This window comes from Chiloscyllium plagiosum, chromosome 22 (assembly GCF_004010195.1).
Source record: "Chiloscyllium plagiosum isolate BGI_BamShark_2017 chromosome 22, ASM401019v2, whole genome shotgun sequence".
In the NCBI taxonomy this organism is placed as follows: Eukaryota; Metazoa; Chordata; class Chondrichthyes; order Orectolobiformes; family Hemiscylliidae; genus Chiloscyllium; species Chiloscyllium plagiosum.
In genome coordinates this window covers 7,458,154-7,481,403 of record NC_057731.1, presented here as the reverse complement: position 1 = coordinate 7,481,403, position 23,250 = coordinate 7,458,154, and the positions used below count along the sequence as shown (strand labels likewise).

Sequence of the window (23,250 nt, the reverse complement as noted above, 5' to 3'; positions counted from 1 at the left end):
GATCATGCTAAATTGCCCTTAGTGTACAGGGATACACAGATTGGGAGGCGGGGGTTGAGAAAGGGAAATGCAGGGTTACAGGGATGCTCTTCAGAGGGGCAATGTGGGCTGAATGGTCTGCTTTCGGGATTCTAACTGCTGGAATACCTCATTTAAAACAATCTTAAAACATACCTGTTCAACCATGTTTTTCTGACCTTCCATGCCTTAGTGTTGTATTCTGTGAAGCACCTAGTAGTGCTTTATTATGTTAAAGGAGATATATGCTGTTGTTTAGAAATACTTAAGTGGATGGGTAATGTTCTGGGATATACCCAGGTTATGAGAGGTGTAAGGATCTCTCTCTTTATTGATGGAATGATAACTGCCTGTGAAACTCTCATTAGAGGCGATAAGTTTCCCTTACACTAGTTCTCAAACCTAAAAAGTTAATAAAACAGTGTGCAGACATGATATTCTCCAGCACCAGTCAGCCTGTAATTTGAAAGTAAAATCAAACCAATTGTCTTGATTGAGAACGTGGAAGACTGGCCATTTTTAGCAGACCTGGATTCTTGGGGTTACAACTGAGGGAGAGTTGGGGTGGCACTGTGGTTAGCTCTACTGCCTCGCAGCATTAGGACCCTAGATTCAATTCCAGCCTTGGCAACTGCCTAACTGTCTGTGTGGAGTTTGTATATTCTCCCTGTGACTGTGTGGGTTTCCTCTAGGTGCTCTGGTTTCCCCCCACAGTCCAAAGATGTGCAGGTCAGGTGAACTGGCCATGCTAAATTGCCCGTAGTGTTAGGTGTTCTAGTCAGAGGGAAAATGGGTCTGGGTGGGTTACTCTTTGGAGGGTTGGTGTGGACTGGTTGGGCCGAAGGGCCTGTTTCCACACTGTAGGAAGTCTAAATTTTGACATTAAATCCCAAAGAACGGTGAATGTGGTAAATCAGAAACAACAACAAAAAAGAGAAATTGTTGGAAAAGCTCAGCAGATCTGGCAGCATCTGTGGAGAGAAATCAGAATTACCGTTTCGGGTCGAGTGACCTTTCCTCAGAACTGAAGTGAGGCATGACCTGAGAGTGAGGGGCTAAACGTGCATCTTTGCAATCAGTCGTGAATTGAAAAATTCGCTGTGTATTTTAGTTTGGATCTGAAATATAGGTGCTAGGAGTTAAATAGTGAAAGTTATATATATATATATATATATATATAGTGTGTTTGTTTCCCATTTCACTTCGAGGGGTTAATGTTTGCCCAGTTTCAGCCTCAAATCTAACACTAACCCTGCTGGGTCGGAAACCTCTCCTCTCTAATGGGCTTACACATTAAGTTGCAATGGGACTACTTTGGGTGCAATGGTGCGGATGGATTTAGCAGAGCAGGGTTTGGCTGCGCTTGAGAAGTTCAGATGTGGATGTGGAGTCCAGCCCCCCCCCTCCCTTCCTCAGGCAGAAGGGAAAGTGACTGTGTTGCTGTTGCTGCCGCCTCTCCTCTCACGGAGCCATGGCCGCTCAGTGCGACTCCTTGAGCGGATACCTGCTGCAGGCTCAGCCGCTGCCAGAGCCCGGAGCTGCCGACCCCGGCTCCAACAGCGAGAGGAGTACCGACTCTCCGTTAGCCGCCTCCGAGGACGATGGCCAGGCTCTCCCGCACTCTACTGACCCGGACTGGCTGGAGGAGAGGTTCAGGGTGGACCGTAAGAAGCTGGAGGCAATGTTACAAGGTGAGGGTCTCACTCTTTCTCCTTCCCCCAGGAGTTCATCATGTTCACCCCCCCCCCCCTCTCTAATAGTATCCTGTCTGCAGGAGAGGAGTTCCTCACGTTCGTTCACTCTCTCTGTCTAACAGTCTCCTGTCTGCAGGAGATTTCCTCATGTTCACCCTCTGTCTGTCAGTCTGTCTCCTGTCTGCAGGAGTTCCTCATGTTCACCCTCTCTGTCTCCTGTCTGCAGGAGTTCCTCATGTTCACCCTCTCTGTCTCTGTCTCCTGTCTGCAGGAGTTCCTCATGTTCACTCTCACTCTCTTAACAGTCTCCTGTCTGCAGGAAAGGAATTCCTAATGTCCCCCCAAACAGCTTCCCAGGGAATGAGGAGTAGGAAGAGCGGGGAGTAAATGCACAAAATAACATGGACAGGAAATAAAAAAAGAAATTCAAGAAAGTGATTATCTTTACAGGAAGCAAACTGAAACATAGTGAGCACTCAGTGACTGGGGATGTGGATCTAGATCATTGCTAAGATGTGACAATTAGGAGTAAGTGTGTAGAATCGGTCAGTGAAGCCGGCCGGCTGTGTTTCTCTCTCTCTCTCTCTCCCCCGAACAATCTCTGACAGCTCCGTTCACTGTCCAAGCCTTGAGAGGGGGTTCCGGCGGCTCTTTCAGACTGGGAGTTATACTTCTCCTTCCTAGGTGACAGAGACAGCCCAGATCCCACTGGGGACTTTCCTGACTGCCTGGCGAGGCCCCTGTGATGGTATAAATGAAGGGATGCGTTGAGTAAGTTGTTGCTGTACAGCGCCGTCACTAGTTACCGTCCAAACCGTACGGTCCGCTCCGCTCCCTGAAGCGGAAATCCCTCGTTGGCCAGTTGTAGCACTGGGAGGACAAACGGTAACTATGAGGAGTTCAGTCACTGGGAAATCTCTCTTTACACTGAAACCCCTGTAGCCTCCCCAAAACCGTAGAACGTCTTTTGAAAGACGTGGCGATTTGTAATAAGTATCAGTAAGGGGGCGGGGAGATGTCCTCAAAGCAGATGTGAACTGCAGTTGAGTCTGGGCTAACTTTTATAGCACATTACCATTCATTTTTCTGGCATTTTGCTTTGCCTGGTTAGTAGGTGTAGATTGATGAGCAGATCAATGACTCCCTCACCCACCACCTTTACCTGCCTATCGATTGGTCCTTTTGAAACTTATTGATATCGCTAATAACCTCTTGTTATTGTTAAAGTGTTGGATTTTTTAAAAAATGATAAATCGTCAGAAGTAAACAGCAAACTTTCCAGAATAAAGTTGGACTCAGGTTCAGTCTATTTTTAATTTTAAATACGTGTTGATCTGAACAGAGAGCAGAACCTTCATAAACTATGGGGCAAAGTTAGAATTGCACAGAATCTTGCAAAGATACAATTCAGTCCAGTCTGTGCTGGTGTTCATTTGTCATATGATGCCCCCCCCCCATCTCATTTAATCAAATCTGATCAGAATCGCTTTGCTTTCTCCCTTATCTCTCGGTCCAGCTTAAATGCACCTCTGACATCTCTTCTAACTGTGGTAGCAAGTTCCCCATTTTCACCTGAATAAGGAAATTTTTCTCACATTACCTGTTGGATTTGTTACTGACTACATTAGAGTGTAGTGATAGCCGTTATTGTATGTACTAGACATGGAGAGGGAGCTGAAAGGTCACAGTCCCAGGAAACTGTTGAGCTGATGTCCCATGAGGTAGGGGCACTGCCAGTGTGCTAGAAGAGCCCTTGAGCTGAACGTCTGTTTGAGGTGTGTTTATTTGGCACAGCTGAACTGCTATGGTGATCCTCTTTGTGCTGAGCTGTGGGAGAGCTTTGAACTTTGGGGGAGGAAAAAAAAACAAATAATCAAAATCATCTAATGAATTGTGTCATCAACAAACACTCGTTTGATGGTGTGGGTGCAAAAGCAGGAAATGACCGTAGAATGGTGTGCAGCCAATGAATAATAAAAAAAAACCTGAGTAGAAATAACCTTTTTTTTTGTTGAAAAAGGTGAATTGAGCAAAGCAAGTCATACACCAAAGTGGAATATGGTCAGAAGAGGTTGTATTTTGCAGTACTTCATACAGCATGGAAACAGACCCTTCAGGTGGAATTAAATGACTTTGAATTAAAAAAAGGAGCTGAAAATGTGCATTGCACTATTGAATATATTTTACAACTCAGTTGGAAGGAAGCCTAGACCAGTATTTGGAAGATGAAGCTGATACAATTCCATAGTGTACATTTTAAAGGGAACACAGTGCATTGCTGATTTGCCTTAGTCAAATTGTATGTTTAGGAAGTTGCCAAGCAATGTAAAATCTTCCTAGTTGCAGATGCACTCTGTTTTAGCTTGCCACTGATGGTTGCATATAAAGTTAGTTTGATTGGTATGTGGTGTGAGCTCTCTCTCTCGCTCGCTCTCAGATTCAGACTTTCCTGAGTTACTGAAGCCATGCAAGTATTCGTTCGTCTGCACTTACTCAGTTATTTGGCAATAGTCATACTGATTGTTCAAAAAGAGGCTGCGGGGAAATTTAATATCCCTTCTTGTCATCTTCAAATTGAACAGTGTTTCTCCCTTTAATTAATATGTGGCTTGCATGTTCTCAGCTGTTCTCAGCAAGGGTACTCTCTCCCTTGCTCAGCTGGTGTGTCACAGCAAACACCAGATCATTTGGTTTCCACCTTTTTGACCATACTTTCAAAAACCCTCCAAATCCTGCTTCTCTCATTGCTGAAGACTGAATTTAGAGAGGAAAAGGTTGTTTTAGAGGCTTGTCTCTTCATGTGCTCAGATGATTCCAACTTCAATACTTTGATCATAACGCAGAGTAGATAGTGCATATAGTGCCCACAGTAAACTCTTGACTATAACTGCAATGTTAATGGGGTAAACTTAGCAGATTCTCCAATAGTACTCACTTTTTGTATGTCAGCAATGTTTAAGGGGATCGCTTATGGGTGAGTTGATTTAATGAGGGGTGTACATGGTCGATGTGGGGCTCATGGATTACCGGAGCACATCACACACTTACCTGGCAACAAGTGGGGGGAGGGGGAGGGAAGGGTGCAGAAAGACACAGTGGGAGGTCAGGGATATCCCCAATGGCAGTCTTACCTACCTGGAGAAGCTACCCCTATGGGGGTTGGGTTGGAATTGATGGCAGAACTGGGATGATGTGGGGCAGAGGCATGAGCTTGGTGGAACTGGCTGATTGTGGGGAAACTGGAAGTGGTTATTTGGTGGCGTTTACTACTTGAAATCTGCTCCTTGTGCTAAAAAGGAAGATTTGCACAATTTGAATGCGAAGATTTCAAGAGAGTTTTTAGCTGCTTTTTAAGACTGGCTGTCTCTCTCGGGCAGATCCTTATGCTTGGGACATTAGAATGTGTCCAGAGGTGATTGAAGAGTGCACTGCACAACTAAAAGTGTCTGTCATAGGAGAGATAGGCAGTGGTTGGGGGAATAGGGTTAAGGATGGCTCAGGTTGCCACATGCTCCATTTTCTGTTCAGGTTTAACTTTACCTTGCTGTTGTCTGATGGGGCTCAAGGTGTATAAATGCTGCGCAGATGCTTTCAAGCCACTGGGGACAGCCGAGGGCAAGTGTTAGAAAGAATGCAGCATTTTTGCAGGGAGGCTGTGAAGGTGGCCTTAACACATTTCCCCTGTGCACCTGGAGCTGGCTTGCTGTGTCAATGCTGGGAGTAACTCACAAGAGCCCCTTGTGTTAGGCATGTGGACCCCATGGGCAGTATAGGCAGTGTGGCCCACCCACAACAGTTGACCAGGCAATGTGTCTCAGGGAGGCAGGGGTGGCTGTGTTGGAAAGTGGATCACTGGGAGCATTTGTCTTGGAGTGGAGAAAGATAATGGGGGTAATCTTTGGGTGTGTATGTGCTTTTGAGAAGGTGAAAGGTGCGTTTCGGTCGTGTGCAGGGTCTCGGAGGTGGTTCTGGTATGTTGTTACTTGGCGGATGCGAGGTGCTCTGTTCTTGTACAGAGATGTGACATGAGGTGGCTGGTTGTGTGAATTCTTCCAATATACTGCATATCTGGAGATAGAGATGCTCACAAACAGGTATGTTGAGAGAGAGAGCATTCAAGTAACTATTTGGGACTTGGTAATTGTGACAAGCTGAACAATAGGAAGGCTAAAATGAAGAATTTTGCTGAACTAAAGTGTAAATTTAACTCTTATTGTGATTCATTGGATATGATTGTCTGGAATTTGTTTCAAGTTGTTTTTCCCTGCTGGGGGTAGGTTAATGATTGATGGTGCTCACCGTGTATGTTAGAAAGCCTGACTACAGGCTGCGGCTAATTAATCATTTCAAATATTGATCTGGACTTTTCGACACTTTGAAGTTTAATGCATGGAAATACTTTTGGTAATTGCAGCCTGAGGATTCCTACCTGGATCTTTGCAATGGACTAGTCTGTGCTTTAGATGATAGATGACGTGTTTTAAAATGGAAAGCCAGATGATTTTAATATTATAATGTTTCCCATACGTGAAGTGGGTTCGAGAAAGCATTTGCCCATGAGACAGTAGGAATGAGCTTGGTCTTGAGAGAAATTGATCTGCTAGACAAGTCTGTTCTGCAGACTCCCTTTAAGGAGTGTGGTTTCTCAGCAGTGATCCACTCAACAAGGATGTGGACTGTCACAGAGCTTTCCCAAACATCTCTGCTTTATAACAAAGACTTCCTGACTGGAACACTTAAACTGCTAGAGACCTCAATAGATGATCATCTTAGCAGCACTGCATTCAGAAAAATCGCTTGTTTCATCTGATCCTTTATGGTATGTTGGTGTGGAATTTGGCTTTGCTATTATTTTTTTGAAAACTTTCAAATATCAAAAGGAAATTTGAATTCCTTTGCAATGGAGACTGCAGATTGTTTCTGGATTTTAGCCATTGATAACACACAAAAAAAATGTCAAGTGTGCATACCACCCATTGTGTCAAGCCCTCTATTGAATAATATCTACACTTTGCCTTAAATGAATTTCCGATTGCTACTTGGATCATAAGCGAATGTGTTTGATTTTAAATAAATGGAACTTTTCTGCAATTGATATTTTTATTCACAAACGAATACAGAAGTGAAAAACGCTATGTCTGCTCTTTGGAAAAGAATATTGTTAATATGGCTCCTTCAAACTTGCTATTTTAAAATTTAGGGAGGAGAATGTACTTGCTCCTAAATAAGAATAATTTATCCCCAGCCTTTTCGAATTTTGGTTTTCAGATGTCGACTCTCACCTCTGTCATCGGTGGGCAAAGAGCAATCTGTTTCTTAGTCAATTTAGTGCCACCTCTCTCAAGTTTCCTGACCCAAATCCCAACATTCTGTGGCACAAAATGGTATTCACTCACCCAGCAAGTACCCTGTGAACATTTTGAAACATTATTAATGATGTAATCTATAATCAATCATGTCTGTGGTGGGACAAACTATTGATGCGACCAGTAATGCCCCCATGTGCTTGCCTCCGAAATTGCTGCTTAAAAGATTTGGAGTGAAGCATATTTCATTTCTGGTAATGTCTGGAAGATTCTAGCTCAAGTCTCTTTTATTGGTTTAGTTTACCTGCTTGTGCCTATCTATTGACTCTGTTATATCTTTACTGCTATTTACCGTAATATTTTTATTCCTATTTAGTTCTCTATCATTATCCATTTATATCCTTAGAACTATCTGCTTTTTTGTCTGTCTTGCCACCTTATCTCTCTTTATCTATCTTTTGCCATTTTCAGTATTACTGTTTCTGTATTCCTTCTGCCTTAATTGTCTTTCTTTATTTCCCTTCTCTGCTAGTTCTAATGCCATTAATTGATTACCAGAAGTTATCAGATTGCTCGTTCAAAAGTGAGCTAGAGATTAGTGATCCTCTTCGTGAACAATGATTCATCAGGTGTGTATAGTAGCATTTTTCTGACATGCCTGCCGCGCCGTCAGTGCTTTGTCTCGGCCTGGCCAATACGATTGAGGAAAGGAAAGAGAAGAAGGTTGGGGACATTACCATGCTTCATCTGCAGAGAGCACACTGACACCAGTCTAATCCCTCAGGCACAACTCTGCTCTATATACTGCCGACACTTAAAGGATCTTTTTCATCCATATCCTGTGTGTTGGATGGACCCCATCAATCGCATTGTTTTATGTTCCCCTTGTCCTTTTTGCTGTAGCAGGCAATAACTAATAGCTTGACATTTGTGACCAATTGTCTCATTTCCCGTTAAGTGGCAGCTTAGGTTAGCAGATATCAGGCCTCAGGTCCTTTGCAGATGGATAGAACTTGGTTCTTGGCTGTGACATGTTGGTGAAACCAAGAGGAGGTGGAATGAACAAGATGTTGAATCTGTTCACCCCAGTGACAGGCAACATGAAGCTGTCTTTGTAGAAGAACTATTGAAGCCTACCTTGCCTCAGAGCTTACCTTGACATCTCCTGAACTGTAAAGATGTGGAATTACTTGCTGGTGAAGAGAGAGTTTAACTATATTAGGAAATTGTTGTGGGGGGGGTTGTGGGAGCAGGAGGAATCTACGGGTAATACATTAATAAATGTAATTCCTCTTTTCAGGCCTGTTATTGATGTTATTTGTCCATGCTACATTAAACTATTCTTTCTTGCTTATGGTTCTGCAAGGTCAAAACCAAGTTTTAATTAAAGAATGACTCAGCCTGGCTGATGTACATTGGCAGAGTGTCTGCTTGTGCAGTTCAGTAAGTTAGTGATGTGCTGCCGGAAGATCTCGATTGTGGAAACCGATTGCAGCTTGCATAAAGTGAGGAAGAGTTCGTTTGCGTTCTTCTGCTTCAGGTTTTTCAAAGGGCCAGGAGGTTTACTTTGATGGACTTGATCCAAGTTCATGTGTCCATTTTGAAGAGAGTGACGTAAATTTAAAGTTTTAGCTCGAAAGCAACTGAACCTTTTCTGTATTCTAAGGGAAAGTAGTTCAGATTGATATTTTACTATCAACGTGCTGCCTTGTCTTTGCTGTTTATTTTCTCGTCATAAATCTGATGGTGGATTTTGAATGAGGCCTCAGGTTTTTGGGTTAGTTTAGCCACTTTCCAAGCTCAAGGAGGTTGCCTGGGGAGATTGATGTGTGAATTAAACTGAACGGAGGGCACTATGCTGGGGGGGCATCAGGGGTCTCACCTGCCCCATGGACAGCCAGCAAGAGCCCTGCATTGTCCCTTTTGCCCCCACCAGGTGGGTAGGTGGCAGTGTTCACGTACATCACCAGCCCATCTGAAAAGGGAACAGACAGGGAGAAGAAATTGTCTGGTGGTCTCATTGTTACTGAGAACGGAGATGGTTGTTAATTAGTGTAGCCTTCTTCACAAGAGGGGACTTATAACATGAAAACTTACTGCATCGACAGAGCGGCTGATTCTTTGTCTGGGTGTAATTCCCCACAGTTTAGGTATTCCCCCTCCCTCCATTCTTCTCTTTGTTTTGCCTTGCTTTAACATCCCATTCTGTGTCTCACCTGTCGTGCTCTGCTTCAGTTCTGCACTTTATAAAGTGCTGGTGAGACCACATTCAGGAGTACTGTGAACAGTGTTAGTCCCCTTACTTAAGGAAAGATATTGTTTCATTGGAGACAATTCAGAGAAGGTTCACTAGGATGATCCCCGGTGTGGAGGGATTGTCTCATGAGCAAAGGCTAAAGATGTTGGGACTCTACTCCCTGGAGTTTAGAAGAATGAGAGGTGATCTCATTGAAACGGATCAGATTTTTAAGGGGCTTGACAGGGTAAGCACTGAGAGGATGTTTCTCCTCATAGGAGAGTCTAGTTCTAGACAGCATAAGGCTGAGATGAGGAGGCCTGTCTTCTGTCAGAGGGCTGTGCCTTTAGAACCCCTTACCACAGACAGCTGTGGGGGGCAGAGTCCTTGAGTATATTTAAGGCTGAGATAGGTTTTCTTATCAGTCAGGAATTGGGGGTGGGCTATGGGGAAAAAGGCTGGAAAGTGGATGTGAGGAATCGTGATCATTGATCCTCTGGACTGAATGGCTTCTACTTTTGTCATTTTCCCCTCACTTGTTCCACTACTCTGCAGTTCCCCCTCCCTCTGAGTACAGTACTCCCTAATCTGGGTTGTTTACCAATCCTGTTCTGTCTCAATTTTAAGTGCTCCCCAATCTCTATTCCTTCCCTGCCACGTTGTGTTTGACCTTTGGCCTCCATTATATCTCTGCTCCACCACTGGTTGCAGATATTGTAATCATTCCCAACACCCAGTCAAGATACTAGGATACCCAGACTATCTTGTCTTGCTGATACTCTCCTCAATAGCAGCCTCTTAAAACAAACTTTCTGTGTACCATGGGCATTGTTCCTATGGGCTAGTGTGTCTCTCTTTTTGCCTCTTAAAGTACTCTGGGACACTTTATTACACTAAAGGTGCAATGTTTGTTTCCTTTTCATCACATGAGTTTAGTCACTGCTGTGCTGACCTGGTCAGTTCTGTATTGTGAAGTATGCCTGGCTGTGGGAAGACATTCAGAAACGCGCATGTCTTCGTGTGAGCATTACCTCAGACTGAGACAACGCTGTTTATAACTGCACTTGATAGTCATTCGATTAGAATGTGTGTTCATTTGGTTTAAATTATTTCTGTGCAGCACATGTTTACCAGTGCCCAAATGTAAATTTGTCTCAAGAGCACTTAAATGCCTTGAAAGATACCTTCCTAATGAAAAGCTGTGGTTTAACCGGCTTGTTAATATATTATGTCATTTTCCTATTCATCTCTAATCCTTCCTTAACCAGACTGCCAAACTCCATTGAAGATGAAGACTACAAGTAGTCCCAGAATTTAAATTGATCCATGATGATTTGTAATCTCCATGAGTTAAAGATGTTTGGTTAGATTGCTTGGGAGGTTGCCAAATACATTCTATGCTCCATTGATGAATGGTCAAGTTCATTGCTTTCCAGCGTGGACATATAGAGTCTATTCCCTAAGCACCAGTTCCTACCCAATGTCTCTGAATGTGAATGGTTACACTTTGTCCTGTTTCATCCTGAGCTCAGCTTCTGACTCCATATCCTCTCAACCAAAGCCTGCAAGCTTCTGCCCGTCACCCCTGCCTTAGCTCATCTGCACCTGAAGCTCTCGGTCATCTCTAAACTCTCCTATTCCTCTGGTTGACCACCCACCCACCACCCTCCATAAACTTATCGCCACTTGAAACACTGACGCTTGAAGATACATTGTGCTGACAGCTGATTTGAGTCAAGCATTTATCCAGTTTACACACCACAGGCAGCAAAGATGGAAAGTGCTTGGGTAATCTGTCCTGTTGGGCCTTGTTGCAGGATCAAGTTACTTGTGACCCTAGGAGAAAAAATGCCTGAAGATCCATTACATCCAGCTGATTTTCATATGTCTCCTAGACACTGGTATATCCAACAATGCAGCACTCCTGTGTAGGCACTGGGGTGTTAACTGAGTTTTCTGGTGAGTTAGTGAGTAAAGATCTGCCAAATGGAATACAATGTGGGGAAATATGAAACAGTTCATTTTGGCAGAAAGAATAAAAATGAAGCCTATTATTCATTTGCAGATCTGGGTGTCCTGACACATGAATCAGAAAGGCTTAGTGTGCAAGTACAGCAAGTAATCAGAACAGCTAATGACATAGTTAAAAAATCACATAACACCAGGTTATAGTCCAACAGGTGTATTTGTAAGCACTAGTTTTCGAAGAACTGCCCCTTCATCAGGTGGTTGTGGAGAATAAGATCATAGGACACAGAATTTATAGCAAAAGTTTACAGTGAGATGTAACTAAAATTATATAATGAAAAAGATCTGGATTGTTTGTTAACTGTCTCATCTTTTCGAGTGGGCGTGTTGGTTTCAGTTCGTTCATATGTAAATCCAGAACGTTCTTAAAGTTACATTCTCAATTGAACTTTAACAATAGGTGCCATGTTGGCCCAGATAATGCATTAAAAGTGTGAGGTGCCCTGTGTGAGGCTGTCTGTGCCCCAATGGTCAGACTGATTCTAATGTTTAAAAAAAAGGATTTACAGAATCATACATGGATTAATACAGTTTTTGAACAAAATAAAATGTAATTCTGCAAGTATAAATTCACCCGACAAACGTGTTTGTGGGGTATGAGTGTCTGAGAGTGTGAGTGTAAAAAGGTATAAGTCTGTGAGAGGGTGAGTGTGGGAGTGTGTGTTTGAGCATATGAGAGAGGGTCTGCATGACTGTATGGGTCTGTAGGAGTGTGTCTATGTGTGAGGCATAGTGGGGCTGCCTATAATGTGACATGAACCCCGGTTGAGGCCATCCCCGTGGGTATCGAACTTGGCTATCAGCTAATGACATGGTATTGTTTATTGCCAGAGGAACTGAATATAAAAGTTGGGAGGTTATGCTTCAGTTATACAGAGCACTGTTAAGACCACATCTGGAGTAGTGTGCACAATATTGGTCACTTTATTTAAGGGAGGAGCTAAATGCATTGTAAGCTGTTCAGAATAGGTTGCCTTCTGAGGCAAGGTTGGATAGGCTGGGTTTCTATCTGTTGGAGTTTCAAAGTGTAAGAAGGGGTGACTTAGCGTGTAAGCTCCTGAGGGATCTTGACTGGGTGGATGTGGAGAGGATGTTTCCTCTTCTGGGAGAATCCAGAACTGGAGTGGAGCAGGAGGTTGGGGTCACCGTTTAAATGTTACAGATCACTCATTTAAAACCATGGTGAGGTGAATTCTTTTCTCTTCAAGCTGAGTGTCTTTGAAGAACTGTCTTCCTCAAAAGTTGGTGGAAGCAGAGTCCTTGAATAATTGTAAGATAGAGATGGATATATTCTTGTAAACAAGGAGGTGAATGGCTCTTGATGGTATGTGGGAATATGGAGGTTGCAAACAGACCATTTTTGGATGGTGGAGCAGGCTTGAGGGGCTGAATGGCCTACTCCTTATGTTCTCTGAGACAATTTTGGAGCATCTATATTAAATAGCTCAGGATATAAAACCAAAGTATATCATTGGCATTGTAATGGAGAAACAGATGGGAGGCAGAGCAGACCATGAGAACATGTACACAGCTGCAGCAGCAAGGCACTATAACGAGGCACGCAATGCATTGCTGATGTTGGCCCAAGCCACGTTTATTGACCACCCTTAGTTGTTTTCAAATGCCATTATGTGTTGACTTCTTGAACTGCTGCATTCCAAGTGCAGCTGCTGCCGTGAAGATGTTGTTTTTACAAGTGATTGACTTGCTACTCACTTCAGAGGCTGTTGAATCAGCCACATTGTGTGGCTTAGACTTGCATCTGGAAACTGGAGAGGTTCTCATTTGTGAATGTGCACAAGAGTGGAGAGCTGAAGTGGTCAGGAGAGAATCTGACGTGTTGTCCTTGCAACTGTTTATGGCTTGAACCCACCAGAGAAGGTTGGGTTCCAATTCCATCAGGGTACCTTTATTGATGGTAGTAAAAGTGGGGAATGATTCAATCTGGAACAACCGATTACACTAACATGCAGCGAATTCTGAGGATCGGAAATGAAAAGTTCCAGTAACTTGTTGCTGCATTTGTGTGAAAACCCTGTTTGCTTTCCATCCATTTCTACGTTACAATGTTGAAAATACGTTTTGATTTTACATCCTGACCTACTTAATATAGGGTGCTCACACTTGTCAGCTTGTCTCCAGTGAACATATAAGACTACATTGGTCAGATTCTTTTAACATCTCATCCTGTTCTGAAGAGCAGGATCCTGAAATGTTGATGTGTTTAGATGCTGGTCACCTGGCTGTGCCTTTTCCTTGCATTACTTTTGAAGATCTACTGCTTTCTGACTATTGTATCTATGAGCATTAACTATTTGTGACAATTTAAACTTTAATTACTATTTGCAAAGAAATGCCTTTTATTTGAATAATGAGAGAACTAAAGGGCACCATTGCTTTCCAAGTCCTCATTGGAATTTGGCACTCTGTGTGATTTGGTGTATTAGCTGCAATTAGAAGGTCGTAAGATTAGCACAGGGCTTTGTGTGGGATGGGAAGTTCCAAAGTAAATAATAATGATTATTGTATTCGTGAGAGACTAGACTTGTGTGAATCGTAACTACATGTGATCTGGGAGAAGCGTGACATTTGGTGCACTTTTGAGGAAGTGCAGTCTGAGATTATAAGGCAGGCTGTTCGGTGATTAATCAAATGCATTTGAAAGGTGATGCGTATTAGACTTCTACAGGAATAACCGTGCTGGTTGTATTTCAGTGAAAACGTTTAGGGTTCAGGTGAGTTTCATTGGTGCGGAGAAGATTGAAAGGAGATTTCACTATCAGAATATTTGAAGAGTTTTGACAGAGTGAATTGTGAAAAACGGGAACGGGGTCACCGATTTAATACTGATGTAACCAGAACGAGGAGGGAGGATTTATTTGTACGGGTTGACAGGAACATAACAACAAGATCGGCTCAGGCTTGGAGGGCCGAAGGGCCTGTTCCTGGGCTGTAAATTTTCTTTGTTCTTTCTTCTTAGTAGGCCATTCAACTCCTCTAGCCTGCTGGGCCATTTAATGTGACTATGGCTGATCAAACTCTCCAATACCCTCCCAATCCCCATAACCGTTTGCATCAATCATCATGAAAAATGTATCCACCTGTAATTGAAACATACGCAAAACGGAGCTCCCCAGCCCACTGGGTTAGAGTTCCAAACTTTCACTGCTGTTTTAGTAAGAACAACATCCTCATCTCCATTCTAAATAACATCACAATCGGGGGAACACCTCAGTTGAATCTTTCCCATCCGAACCATTTAGACATTTCACAGGTTTCAATAGGATCAGCTCTCATTCGTCAAAGAGCTGGAGAATATAGACTCAGTTTGCACACTCTATCTTTAAAGGATAGTCCTGTCATCCCAGGAACCTGCATTGCACTCCCTCTACGGGAAAACATATTTTCTCAGATGAGGAGACCAAAACTGCACACAAGACTCCAGATGTGGTTTGACCAATCTCCAATGCAATTAAAGCAAGACTTCACTACTCCTGAACTCTCTCTGTCTTGGGATAATGGTTAACATACCATTAGCCTTCCTAACAGCTTGCTGCACCTGCATGTTAGTATTCAGTTACTTATTGACAAGGACACCCAAATCACTTTCCACATCTTTACTTTCCAACCTCTCACTATTTAAAAATGTTCTGAACATCTGCTCTTCCTGCCAAAGTGGCTAGCCTCACATTTTTCCCAAGTTATATTCCATCTGCCATGATCAGGTTCTGAAACTTATTTGCATCTTCCTCACAACACGCATTCTTGCTTATCTTTGCATCTTGTTGCAAATTTGGAAATACTATATACGGTCCCTGCGTTTTATTTTCCGTAATCAATTTGATCGATTTATTATAGTATACCTCCTGGAGAATGTGGGATTTGAACCTGATCCTCCTGGCTGAGAGGTAGAGACACTAATACTACATGACAAGAGCCCTTGGTCACCATTTTTCAATAATGGACATACATTGTGAATAGTTTGAGTGGATGTCTTAACTCTTGCACAGTCTCACTAGTTGCAGCCCTGCCAACTCAAGACTGACCAATTTATTCCTGTCAGTTATCCAATCGTCAATCCATGCCTGTACATTACCTCCTATTGCATGTGCCTTAATTTTACCAAACAATCTCAAAAATCAAAATCCAAATGTACTATCCTGGCTGATCCCTGATTTCTTGGCAGCATCATGGCTCAGTGGCACTGTTGTCTCACCACGCCTGGGACCCAGGTTCGATTCCAGCCTGAGGTGATCACCTGTGTGGAGTTTACATGTTCTCCCTACCTGTGTAGGTTTCCTCCCACTTTAATTCCAACAGACCAATCATCTTGTCAAACTTTGTTTTATGCACCTGGAGGAACATTTGCAGTCCCACTGATATGGATTGCTTTTCTTTCTTATTTTCCTTGTGTGGCTTTGCTATATTCTAAATCCTCAAATTTCTTACTATTTTTGGCCATTGTATAAGTGTCTTGTATTAATGTCATGTAATGCTTAACTTCTTTTCTCAGATACAGTTCACTGTGTTTTGAAATCTTGCGCCTTGAAAGAATGTATAGTTGTTTTAAGCAACTTTTAAAACGTCCCTTTGAGGTGCGACCCCTTCTGTTGGTGTTCATCCTGAACTCTAAATATCTGTCTCTTATTTACAAATTACATGTTTTCCTCGGCTATTTGGACTCCCTCACGGCCCAATAAATTTACAGATCTCCTGTGACGTCACTCTCTGATTTTTCTTCACACTTAAAGTCATAGAGATGTACAGCACAGAAACAGACCCTTCAGTCAACAGGTCTACACCAACCAGATATCCTAAATTAATCGCTTTCCATTTGCCAGTACTTAGCCCATATCCCTCTAAATCCCTCCTATTCATAAGCCCATCCAGATGCCTTTTAAATATTATAATTGTACTAGCCTCCGCCACTTCCTCTGGCAGCTCATTCCGTACATGCACCACCCCCTGCGTGAAACAATTGCCCCTTGGGTCCCTTTTAAATCCTTCTCCTCTCACTTTAAACTTGTGCCGTCTTGTTTTGGACACCCCTTCCCTGGGGAAAAGACCTTGGCTGTTCAGCCTATCCATGCCTCCCATGATTTTATAAATCTCTATTAGGTCGCACCTCAGCCTCCAATGCTCCAGAGAAAATAGCCCGAGCCCATTCAGCCTCTCTCTGAAGCCCAAACCTTCCAACCCTGGCAACATCCCTGTAAGTTTTTCCTGAACCCCTTTCCGGTTTTACAACATCTTTCCAATAGCTGGGAGACCAGAATTGAATGTACTCAGCGTCTGTGTTCAGAAAGATGTCACTTCCACCTTACCATGCTCTTTTTAAATGTATTGCCTCTGTGTTCAGATGGAAACTGCTGCCCGTTCACTGCACTCTTAAAACTAGCTCTCTCCTCTCTCGGCTCTGCGCTAAGCACACGACTTCTCCCTGTGCTGTTTTTAACCTTGCTACCTCCTGTCTCAGTACTGTGGTCAGTATGAAGCCAAGGAATGGTTTGTCATAAGGAGTAGGTGATGCAGGATCGGTTGGTCTTTTCAGGGAAGAGCAGAAGACACAGAAATATAGGGAGAAGACAGGACAGTAGGTTTGACTGTCAAATGCAGCAGCAATGAGTCAGCCCGGAAAATAGGTGGTTTGGCCAGTTTCTGCACTTTAAACACCTGGCACAACTCCAGGAGACTGGCGGGCTCAATGGGCAAGTGATTTTTATATCCTTTGGTAAATTAGTTCAGGGACAGCAGATTACATTTTTGAAATTCCGTCCTTATCTTTTATTTTAGTGATGTGTATTGAAATTGGGCAAATATTAATAGAGCAAAATCAACACTTATAAGACAAGCATTTAGTGTATGTCACTTAGAATGACTGAGAGTTTCTGCATTTCTTTATCCACTGTTTCTGAAGGAGGCTGTTCCTATCCTTTTATAGTTTGGTTGTCATCCTTGCCTGTTTTGTTTCCATTGAAAGTGTACTGATTTTATTTGCGCATGTATTTCTGCATTATTCTTTAATTACTAACTTGGGGGGTGGGGAGGGGAGCTATGCAGTAAAATGAAATGTTCGAAGAACAAGCCACTCTGTCCAGATGGAGCCCCTGTTTTAACAACAACAACTTTAGAACACCTTTTAAGACATATTAACATTTGATATTGGAGAAGGCATAGGCCCCTTTCAGCCTTTTCTGCCGTTCAGTGAGACGATGGCCAATTCTCTACTTCAGCACCATTTTCTGAATTATCCCCACATTCTCAATGTGTTTGATATAGAAACCTCTTAACTCCAATTTAAAATGTTCAGTTACCAAGCTCTTGCATGTCTCTGGCATAGACAATTCCCATGTGAAAAAAACTCTTCAGTCTTAAATGGCCTTGGCTACCTATTCCCCTGGTTCTAGACCATCCCAGCTGGGGAAATGTTAACAGTCTGATGTTCACATGTTGAATCTGGCTGTGTATTGCTGACAGATTTGCAGAGGCTTGATTTGAAATCTACAGTTCAGCACAAACATTTCCCTCCTTTCCTTTTCTGGTCTTTTTCTTTGTTCAGAGTCTTTCTCCTGGATCTCCCCTCCTCCACTCTCGCTCCCGCTAAATATGGGGAATGAGCCGGTCTTAATTGGCTTGGCCACCAGGGGCAGTAAAGAACCCATATTTTTTTTTAACTTTAAACACCAGTCACCCATTAACAACTAACACACAGCCTCAATGCTCCAGTAACGAAAATCAAGCAAAGATAGGAAAAGGAGAAGGAACCCAAATCTTTTTATTCTAATCAATCTGTTCAGGGGTGTTATGACGCTCCTCTGGGTTTGAACCCAGGCCTCCTGGCTCGGAGATAGGGATACCACCATTGTACCATAAGAAACCTCATGGAACCCAACTCTGTTCTCTTAATGAATCCACGACCAAATCGGCTGTTTCTCTTTGGTGCTAAAGCAGGGTCGCTGGACTCCATGTTGACTCTGTTCTCTCTCCATGGATGTTTCCAGACCTGCTGAGTTTCTCCAGCTGTTTCTATATCTGTTTCTTTTGTTTTAAACCTTTTTGATTTTCCTTTTCTGTTGAGAGGTGTTACTGCACAACTCAAGGATGCTTTTTGCTGTAACCACCACCGATCATCCTTGTTTCTAATTACAGGAGCAGTTAACAAGACCAGAGGTAACGTGACAATAACAAATTGTGAAGGAAATTTGAAATTGCATCAAAATGGAGTGTGGCCGGAGGTGGGAGGAGGGTGGGCGTGATGTGGAATGTAAAGTGCTCCAAACCCCATGGTGCCCACCTCTGTCTAAAGGAATAGTGTGTGTTTCTGGACACCAAGGATACTAGGCACGAACATATTAGCAGAAGAGGGGAAAATAATCACAAACTCCAGCCTCCTATATGGCTCACTGCCTGGGCCCGTTACTGGCTACTTTGACCAGGCCCAGGAGGTGAAGGAATCCAGTTTTTTTTTTCCGAATGAAGCTGTTCAGAGAGTAGATTAGATCTATATTAGATTACTTAGTGTGGAAACAGGCCCTTCGGCCCAACAAGTCCACACCGACCCGCCGAAGAGCAACCCACCCAGACCCATTCCCCTACCTTTACCCCTTCACCTAACACTACGGGCAATTTAGCATGGCCAATTCACCTAACCTAACCGGAGCACCCAGAGGGAACCCACGCAGACACGGGGAGAATGTGCAAAATCCACACAGACAGTTGCCTGAGGCGGGAATTGAACCCGGGTCTCTGGCGCTGTGAGGCAGCAGTGCTAACCACTGTGCTACAGTGCCACCCTATGTTGTCTCTTGCCCCAGGAGGAGCTGGGGCTTGAACCAAGGACTCCTGTCTATGAGGTCGGGTCTCTGTTCCAAAAGAATCTAAAAAAGCCAGCTCTTTGTTTCTAATTATTTTCCAAGGGAGGGATTAAATTATTTTTTAAAAGGGCAGCAGTGTGACTTAGTGGTTAGCACTGCTGCCCTTCAGCACCAGTGATCTGGGTTCGATTCCACCCTTGGGTGACTGCCTTTCTGGAGTTTGCACGTTCTCTGTGTGGCTTTCCTCTGGGTGCTCTGGTTTCCTCCCACACTCCAAAGATGTGCAGATTAGATGGACCGGCCATGCTAAATTGCCCATAGTGTGCAGGGTTATACAGGCTAGATGGATTAGCCCTGGGATATGCAGGATTACAGGGATAGGATAGTGGAGTGGGTCTGGGTGGGATGCTCTTTGGACTTGATGGACCGAATGGCCTCTTTCCACACTGCAGGGCTTTCTGTGAGTTTCAGATTTTAGCTATGGAACCCAGTTCTTAATATTTTCAAACCAACCTGTACAAATGTGTAATGATGTACCTCTGGAACAGGTATGACGTTTGAACCCAAGCCTCCTGGCTCAGAAATCGGGACAGTACTACTATTCCACAAGGTCCCGAAGGAACTCAGCTCTTCTTTTCTCTCTCTACCCAGAAGTGTTATCAAACACTACCGAGCATATTCCCACCACCAAAATTACAATGAGTTGTTTTTTTCGTAAACTAGCAACCGTCACAGTAAAAACACCCATTTATCCAATTGAGTATTTACAAGCAATGCCCATTATGGACAATGCAAACAGTGATAGCTGAGGGAGGGGAGGTACTGGTCTCTTAAATACAACTCCGATGGGCATCATCTGCTCTCGATCAACCCTGGAGTGTTTTGGTTAACCCTTAATGGAACCTGTATTTCTAACATTGAAAAATGCATCTCCCCTGCTGATCCCTGGGAGAATCTTGTAATGCTTGTGTTAAATGCTTGTTCTTTTAAACTCCAAAAAATATTGGCCTGTTCTATTTAATCATTCAATGTAGGACAATCACTGTATCCCAGGAAGCAGTTTGGTGAATCTCTATGGCAAGTATATCTTTTTCTTGAGTAATCAGACCAAATCCATGCGCACTCAAATTTAGTCATACTGAAGCTCTGTATAACAGCAAGAGGATGTCTTCACTCCTGTACTCAAAACCTCTTATAATAAAGGCCAGCATACCATTTGCTTTCCTAATTGCTTGCTGTGATTCCTAAACAAGGGCAGCCAAGTCAAACACTTTGTGAGGTTTAAGAAATTCTCCATATTTCTGTGTTTCCTACCAACCTCACATTTCTTCACATTGTAGTCCATCTATGAGAGAGGGAGGAAAAATGGGTGGAGGAGCTGCATTATTGGTCAGAGAGGGTATCACAGCTGTGCTGAAGGAAGGGAATATAGAGGGCTCAAGCAGTGAGGCAATATGCACAGAGCTCAGAAATAGGACGGATGTGGTAACAATGTTGTGGCTGTACTACAGGCCTCCCAACAGTGAGCATGTGGTAGAGACACACATATGTAAACCGATTATGGAAAGGTATAGGAGCAACAGGATGGTGGTGATAGGAGATTTTGATTTTTCCCAACATTGACTGGGATTCGCTTAGTGTTAGAGTTCTAGATGGAGCAGAATTTGTAAGGAGCACCCAGGAGGGTTTTCTAGAGCAGTATGTACAGAGGAGCCTCAATTATTTAAATAACATGGGCACGGAGTATTTTGTTCGGATACTCGAATGCTGGATAACACAGTTTAGCCAAGCAGCGGGTCCTTGTGATCTTGTCCGGATAATCCAAATTTCAGATAATCGAATGCCAGCTAATTGAGGTTTCTCTGTAAATAGTCCACCTCGGGAAGGGGCCATACTGGGCCTGGTGTTAGGAATGAGCCTGGCCAGGTGGTTGAAGTTTCAGTAGGGGATTACTTTGGGAATAATGATCACAATTCTGTAAGTTTTAGAATGCTCATAGACAAAGATAAGGATGGTCCTAAAGGAAGAGTGCTAAATTGGGGGAAAGCCAATTATAACAAAATTTGGCAGGAACTGGGGAATGTAGATTGGGAGCAGCTGTTAAAGAGAAATCCAATTTCATTACGTGGGAGGCTTTTAAAGAGAGATTGATTAGAGTACAGGAGAGAAATATTCCTGTGAAAATGAGGGATAGAAATGGCAAGGTGAGGGAAGAATGTAGATTGGGAGCAGCTGTTAAAGAGAAATCCAATTTCGATACGTGGGAGGCTTTTAAAGAGAGATTGATTAGAGTGCAGGAGAGAAATATTCCTGTGAAAATGAGGGATAGAAATGGCAAGATGAGGGAACCATGGGTAACAGGTGAAATTGTGAGACTAGCTAAGAGGAAAAAGGAATCATACATATGGTCTAGGTGACTAAAAACAGACTAAGCTTTGGAAGAATATCAGGAATGTGGGACCAATCTGAAATGAGGAATTAAAAGGGCTAAAAGGTGTCATGAAAGATCTTTAGCAAACAGGGTTAAGGAAAATCCCAAAGCCTTTTATTCACATATAAGGAGCAAGTGGGTAACTGGAGAAAGGGTAGGCCCAAGCAAGGACAAAGAAGGTAAGTTATGCGTGGAGTCAGAGAAAATGGGTGAGATTCTTAATGAGTACTTTGCATTGATATTCACCGAGGAGAGGGACATGACGGATGTTGAGATTTGGGATAGATGTTTGATTACTCTAGGTCAAGTTGGCATAAGGAGGGACAAAGTGTTGGGTATTCAAAAAGGCATTAAGGTGGACAAGTCCCCAGTTCCAGATGGGATCCATCCCAGGTTGCTGAGGGAAGTGAGAGAAGACTTAACAGGTATCTTTGCAGCATCCTTGAACACAGGTGAGGTCCTGGACGACCAGAGAATTGTGAATGTTGCCCCCTTGTTTAAGAAAGGTAGCAGGGGTAATCCAGATACTTATAGACTGGTGAGCCTGACATCAGTGGTAGGAAAGCTGCTGGGGAAGATAGTGAGGGATAGAATCTATTCCCACTTGGAAGAAAATGGGTTTATCAGTGATAGGCAACATGATTTTGTGCAGGGAAGGTCATGTCTTACCAACTTAGTAGAATTCTTTGAGAAAGTGTAAATGTTGAATGATGACGGAAGGGCTGTAGATGTCATATGCATGGAATTCAGTAAGGCATTTGATAGTAGGTTGATGGAGAAGGTGAAGTCATATGGGCTCCAGGACATACCAGGGCAACAGGAGACAGAGAGTAGTAGGGGAAGGGAGTTCCTCCAAATGGAGAACTGTGACTAGTGGTGTTTCACAGGGATTCATGCTGGGACCACTGTTGTTTGTAATATACATAAATGATCTGGAGGAAGGTATTGGTGGTCTGATTAGCAAGTTTGCAGATGAGACTAAGATTGGTGGAATAGCAGATAGTGAAGGGGACTGTCCGAGGATGCACCAAAAGAGAGAGAGATTGGAGAGTTGGGCAGAAAAATGGCAGATAGAGTTCAACTGGGCAAATGAGAGGTGATGCATTTTGTAAGATCCAATTCTAGAGTGATCTATACAGTAAATGGAAAAGCCCTGGGGAACATTGGACCTGAACATCCAGATCACTTTGTACATTGTACCATAAAGGTGGCAACGCAAGTTGCTAGAGTGGGCAAGAAGGCATACAGCATGTTTTCCTTTATTGGAACAGGGTATTGAGTACAAGATTTGGCAGGTCATGTTACAGTTGTATAGTACTTTGGTTCGGTCACATTTGGAATACTGTGTATAGTACTGGTCGCCACATTCCAAAAGGATGTGCAGGGGAGGTTCACCAGGATGCTGCCTGGTATGGAGGGCACTAGCTATGAAGAGAGGTTGAGTAGATTGGGATTATTTTCATTAGAAAGATGGAGGTTGAGGGGGGACGTTATTGATGTCTACAAAATCATGAGAGGTATAGACAGGGTGGATAGCAAGAAGCTTTTTCCCCAGAGTGGGGGACTTGATTACTAGGGGTCACAAATTCAAGGTGAGAGGGGAAAAGTTTAAGGAAATTGTGTGGAAAGTTCTTTACGCATAGGGTAGTTGGTGCCTGGAATACGTTGCCAGTGGAGATGATAGAGGTGGGCACGATAGCATCATTTAAGATGTATCTGGACA

General features: G+C 43.3%; 1 protein-coding gene across 3 annotated transcripts in view; it reads left to right on the top strand.

Annotated features, from left to right (window-relative positions):
- Positions 1–1,337: 1,337 nt before the first annotated feature.
- The window catches only part of LOC122561037 (protein bicaudal C homolog 1-like), a 272,727-nt gene continuing 250,814 nt past the window's right edge, over positions 1,338–23,250 (top strand). For 2 of the 3 annotated variants that reach the window (XM_043712352.1, XM_043712353.1), the window contains exon 1: positions 1,338–1,709. In XM_043712352.1, the coding sequence (XP_043568287.1) occupies positions 1,490–1,709 (220 nt within the window). In that variant the 5' untranslated portion in view covers positions 1,338–1,489. The remainder of the gene's footprint in view (positions 1,710–23,250) is intronic. The other variant, XM_043712354.1, reaches the window with a different exon arrangement.